Genomic DNA, 6,000 nt, shown 5'->3' on the forward strand with positions numbered 1-6,000 from the left:
GAGATCAGGGATCCCCAGACAATAGGAGGGAATCCAGGTGAGAAACACGAGGACTCCAGTGTGGGAAGGATGCACTCCTGGGTCACACACTAGCACAGACCACAGGGGTTTCCCACGCTGCCAGGCAGTGGGAAACCCAGACCCCCACCACCTAGGCAGTGCTCAGAAGGAAGGAGGGGAGTATGCCCATGGCAGGGTAACCTCCATCAAAACCACAAGCCAGAGCAAGAGCAGGTAGAAAGCATGGTCAGCAGGTCAAGGGATGGGGTTCTCCCTTTTTACTCAGCTTTCATAAGATCTCCCACAGTAATGCCTCCAGCCCTGGGCTCCCAACATGAGGAGGACATGGAGCTGTTGGAACAAGTCCAGAGGAGGCCACAGAAATGGTAAGAAGGCTGCAGAACGTCTCCTGGGAATACAGGCTGAGAGAGCTGGGCTTGTTCAGCCTGGGGAAGACTTCACAACAGCCTTACAGTGAAAGAAAGAGAGAGAAAGACTTTGTACAAAGGCCTGTAGTGACAGAAAAGGAGCAATGGTTTTAAACAAAGATGGTAGGTTTAAATGGGACGGGAAAAAGAAATTTTCTTATGATGAGGGTGGTGAGGCCCTGGCTCAGGTTGCCCAGAGAGGCTGTGGCTGCTCCATCCCCAGCAGTGTTCAAGGGCAGGTTGGATGAGGCTTGGAGCAACCTGGTCTGGTGGAATTTATCCCTGCCCACGGTGAGGGGTGGAACAAGATGATCTTTAAGTCCCCTTCCAACCCAAACCATTCTGTGATTCTATGATAATGCCAGAGCAGGTAAGTTAGTCAGACTGCACGTGCAGGAAGGTGAGACCATGGGCTCACATAGAAGAGCAGGCTGCTCACGTGCCTGGGAGTTTCCCCCCTAGAGCTGCCGCCAGAAGTCATGGATGTGCTGGAAGATGCAGTAGCAGCACCGTGTAGGATGACCCGGGGTGAGAAGAGCCCTCCCTTGCCACCCTGAAGGTCCAAGGACAGCCCTCACTGCCAGCAGATACCCCCAGGGTGGGTGCCTAGCAGACTGGTTTGCAAACAGTGATGGCCATGTCATCTGTGCACCCAGGGTCTCAGCATCCCCTGCAGGCTCCGCACTCAGGAGAGGATTCAGCTTTCGATCAATCCTCACCATCACAGCTCACTCCCTGCTCCATATGGTCCTCCCTCCTTAAAAAGAAGAGGTGACATCTCTCCACTAGAGAAGACTCTCTCCCAGCAGCAGTTACCTGCTCTGGGTGAGTGGGGTAAGCTTTCTGATGACACCTGAAACAGGACTGCAAGATGTGCTTCTCTGTCTTCAAGTGCTCAGGTTTGCTATTTAACAGCATACTGACATAAACCCTGCAGGAAGAGGTTATTCCAGCTGCAGGGAATAGCAGCTTGGCTCCTTGCCCTCCTGGGCACACACATCAGCAGAGACGGAGCTCCAGGCACCCAGGGCCACACAGGGCTGGGACAGACCCAGGCTGCTCCCTGTCTCACATGCAAACCTAAAATCAAGGAAGAGCTCTGGGAGAAGGATGCTCCAGATGGACCGAGTCCATGGACAGAGATGCAAAACCATCAGGAAAATCAGGATTTGGGCCTGACAAGGTTGCTTGCATTAAGAGGAGTGAAGAAAACTCTTGCCTCAGAGGACAGCTGTTCTGCAGGATTACTTGGTCTCTTTTTAAACCAATTTTCTAGCCACAAAGTGTTATCCAAGAAGGGTCACTTCACCTCTGCTGCCTCCTGCTTGGGACAGCAGGAGGGATGGGATTCACCTGCCAGAGGATGAACCAGGAGCCCCAGGAGTACGCAGCCGTGCCACAGTGAGAGATCTGCAGGCTTGGCCCTTTCCAGGTGCTGGCGGCCCAGGGCTCTCCCTCCCCACCAGCTTTGCAAACAGAAGTCCAGCCAGCAGATAAGGAGATAAAGAGCCCGCGGAGTCTCTCGAGCACAGCATCCTCTCCAGTTGCTTCAGCCCATCCCAGCAGCCAAAAAATGCTGTTGGGGCTGAGAGGTGCCAGCCCTTCCCGAGCTGAAGGCATGCTGGTTAGTGCTGCCTGTGGCCCACTCCCCACAGCCCTTCTTCTCCCAGCCTTTAGAAGAAATGCTTAAAATAGCATTTGTAAAAGCCCTGATCTGTCTGTCAGGGGCGCAGACGGTAGTGTCCCAGCAGTGAAGTCATGGGCTGTAAATCGCACCCGTTGTGTTTCTGAAGGCACATGCTTGCGAGGAACCCCTGCCACTGAGGAGCCATGAAAGACAGAAAGAAAATGGGGCAGAAGCTTTTACACCAGGAGCAAGTGGCTCTGGCATCTGCTATATTTAACAGTGGGAGGAAGAAGCTTGGCTTCCCAGGTGCTCCTTACATCCTCATCATCACCAGCCAAGACCTGCACATACTGGCCCATCCCAGCCCCAAGCTGATGCAGAGAAACAGTGCCACAGAAGAATCAGACTGGGGTGACCCTGCTCAGCTTTATAAACTCCTTCTGGAGGGGATCCCCCATTTCTAGGGATCTGTCCCAAGGCTGTTCCCCCTCCTGGCACAGGGACTCCCCAACATCTGGCCCAGCCATGGCTGCTGCCCTATGCACAGGGGACACCCACAGCCCTATGTGTGTCCCCATTCCCCCATGCTCTCAGGACTGGCTCCACGACAGCATCCCTGCAGCATCCCCATCCCCTGCGTGGCTACGTGCCTTTGCTGAGGGATCCCAGAGACCTGGTGAAAAAAGGTAAGATCGGCTCTGGGCAGCTAAGCCCCCAAAATTTGCAAGGCAGGCAGATAAACAGAAAGGTTATCTCCATGCCACAATGGCCTTCAGAGTAAACACTCCCCAGGAGCCATCACAAAGGAGGGCTGGCAGAACAGGCCCTGCAGTCCTTGGACATTGAACCAAGGGAAGGGAAAAAAAAAAAAAGGAAAGAAAGAAAGTAAGAAAAAAAAAGCCACACCAAACCTCTTGCAAATTCTTTTAAAACCAGATTCGCAGCCTGCCTTTGGGAGACAGCCAAGTCAGAAGTCAGCAGGGTGAAACTGGCACCTCCCTGCCTGCAGTGACCCAGCGTTTCACCCCTCCGTCAGTGACCAGAACCTCCCTGGGGTCCCTCAGCATGGCTGCTCAAGGGCTGGGGGGAGGCAGCTTCAGCTGGGCAAAGCATCCCAGCCAGCCCTGGGTGCCTGATGCGATCCTGGAGCTGGGACACCAGCAGAGAGGGGGCTGGGAAGGGCATGAATAGCTCTGAGTGAGCTCCCAGCCCTTCAGCTTAGCTCGGCCATGCTGGACAGCCTCCAGGGACCGAAAATAGGCAATTCAGGATTTCACATGGGAATGATGTTCCCATCTCTGAAGACCTCCAAGGGGAGCTTTGTTCCCGCACCCACGCCATGGAAAGTGGCACCACAAACCCAGCCTGGGGCACATTGAGAGCTTCCCCAAGTGCTCCCAGACATGCCTGGGGAGCACTGGGCAGCCCTGCTGCCCAGGCCACCCTCTGCGTCATGACCAGAGCCAGCTCAAGTTGTTCCTAGATGACACAAAGCCTTGCTCCGGTAAATAATCCACTGATTTCACGGCCCAGTGCCTGTCTGGCTTCCCTCTCGCCTGTACCTGGGAGAGCCTCTTACTAACAGGTCTCGCCTGGCCTACAACAGCAGCGAGGGTCACAGGCCGTGCCTCCTAATGTGCTGGTGAGCTGACCGTGCGTGGTGCAAGCAGAAGATAACCAGGCACATCACCCCAGAGCAAAGCCACCCTTGCCTGGGTTTGGCCCATGGCTTGCAACTCTCAGTTGCTTGTGTGAAAAAAAAGGGAGCTCTTGGACCGCAAGTGGGGTTGGGGGCTCCGTGCGTCAGCCGTGACTCGCTCACCACCTCGCACTGGGCATGCATCCAGAGACCGGCTGCCAGAGGAGGAGGGCTTGCAACCGGCCAAGCAGCTGGGAGGAAGCTTCCCTGGCGGGGAGGTAAAGTTCACCAGGCAAATAGGTGGCTCGTGCGCTCAGGCAGCTGGAGAACCGGCTCGCGTGCCTCATGGGGAAAAAAGGGATGGAAAGCTGAGTCAGCGCTGAATTCCCCTCTCCCCAGGGCAGGAGGAGCTTGAGAGTGAGATGAGCGGGTTGTTTCATGAGCCCTGAAGGCACGGGAAAGCCAGTGAGCAGGTGGGAGGTGTTGCATCCCCAGGGCACATGCTCAGACTCGAGGCTTCCTCCGGCTTCCAAGGATAGGCAGTCACAGGGAGGACCCTGCAGTCACAGCAGAAACGGCTAACGTGGAGCAAACACCACCTTGACCATCCCACAGCCACAGCGGACCAGGCAAACCACCCCCACTCCAGTAAAGCCTCTCAGTGCCCTGCAGATAGTCATCTCTCTCAAGGCTTGCCCGCACAGAGTTGCCCCGGCATCCTTCCCTGGTGCCCTGTTGATGACACAGGGCACACAGGACCCCTCACCCTGCCACCTTCAGCAGCCACGAGGGACACAGCCTTTGAAGGGGTGTGGGGCGGTGTGTTCCAGCGTCCCCACAACCCTTCTCTTTGGAGACTACAGATTGGGCACAGCATTTGGGGACGCAGCTCCATGTCCAGGGGCGCAGGGCTGCGCTCACAGGACATCGCAGGGGATGGGGCCTTCAGGCCAGAGAGAGTTCTTGGGACCCCGGGGCACAGTGGCAGGAGCAGCCATCCCCAGCATGGCGCACACGTTACCTGGCTCTTGGGAAGCGGCAGGGACCAGCAGGACAAAGAGCCCGAGCAGCATCGGCGGCGGGGGGCACCTGCGGGAAGGGAAGGGGAGAGCAAAGCGTTACCCACCCTCCTGCCGGCTCCGGGCAGCCCCCAGCCCGGTCGCTGGGCTCATGCAGCCCTCGAGAGCCCCGGGGCTTCCCACGGTACCCCCGGGGCTTCCCACGGTACCGGTGTCCCCGGGTGCCCCCCACAGCATACCGCTGCCCTCTAACCTCGGCGGCACCGGGATTGCCGAGTCCCAGGGTCCCGGTGACCCCCTGGGGTCTCCACACTATCGCTCTCCTCCAGCCCCGTGTTCCGGGGTCGCGGTGCCCGCAGCCCCGTGTGTTACGAGGTCGCGGTGCCCCCAGCCCCACGTGTTCCAAGACCCCGGTACTCCGCAGCCTCGTGGGTTCTAGGGTCCCGCCGCCCCCAGTCCTGCGCGTTCCGAGATCGCGGTACTCCCCAGCCCCGCGGCTCCCCCTGCCTCCCAGACCCGGGGTCCCGGAGCCCCCCGCCCCTCGGCTCCCGATCCCCCGCCCCGCAGCCCCGGCCCCGCTCACCCTGGGCGCATGGTGCCCGCTCGGTGCCGGCGCTGAGGCGGGGCTGGGCTCGGCGCGGCGCGGCCGGGGGCGGGGGCGAGGAGGGGCGGGGAGGGACGGAGGGACGCCGGGGCGGGCGGGACGGGGACGGGGCTCTGTCTGGCGCTGGCCCCGCCGCTGGGCTCCCGCAGCCGGGAGACGGGGGCGGGAACAGCTCCCGCGGCAGCGGCTCCCCGAGGAGCGGCATCGCGGGGAGCACCCTCTGCACCCCCACAGGGCACCGGCAGCTCGGACCTGCCCCGGCATCTCCTGCTCCACCGCAGCCGTGGGCTGCAGCTCGTAGGCCGGGCCTGGTCTTGAAGGAGTGAATCAGCGAGCTGAGCTCATTCCCTCTCTGAGACCTGGCCTGAGCCCCGGGGACACCGAGCAGGAGAGGGGGATCCCATCAGGCATCCACCCTGTTCCCTCCTCTCCTGGGTCTTCCCTGCCCCAGTGACCCCTGTTTCATGTGTGGGCCTTGGGAACCCTACAAGCCATCACTGCTGTGATGGAGCCAGCCTAGCCCAGCAGGACGGAGGCCTTGGGGGGCCCTTGGGACCCTCCTGGGACAGCCCTTACCTCTCCAGTGCTGGGAAACAGTTAAAGCCGTGGCTGAGACCCACTCCAGCCCCTTCCCCAGCCCCACCTTTCATCTCCCTCTGTGAAGGACAGAATAATCCCTACAA

At 59.4% G+C, this 6,000-nt stretch overlaps 1 protein-coding gene across 1 annotated transcript in view; it reads right to left on the reverse strand.

Moving 5' to 3' along the window:
* The window catches only part of COL18A1 (collagen type XVIII alpha 1 chain), a 42,638-nt gene extending 37,299 nt beyond the window's left edge, over positions 1-5,339 (reverse strand). The window contains exons 1-2 of the mRNA XM_062002099.1: positions 5,297-5,339; positions 4,716-4,783 (exon numbers count right to left, since the gene is read on the reverse strand). Of these exons, the coding sequence (XP_061858083.1) occupies positions 4,716-4,783; positions 5,297-5,307 (79 nt within the window). The 5' untranslated portion in view covers positions 5,308-5,339. The remainder of the gene's footprint in view (positions 1-4,715; positions 4,784-5,296) is intronic.
* Between the last annotated feature and the right edge of the window lie 661 nt (positions 5,340-6,000).

The sequence above is a fragment of the Colius striatus genome, chromosome 9 (genome assembly GCF_028858725.1).
Source record: "Colius striatus isolate bColStr4 chromosome 9, bColStr4.1.hap1, whole genome shotgun sequence".
NCBI lineage: Eukaryota > Metazoa > Chordata > Aves > Coliiformes > Coliidae > Colius > Colius striatus.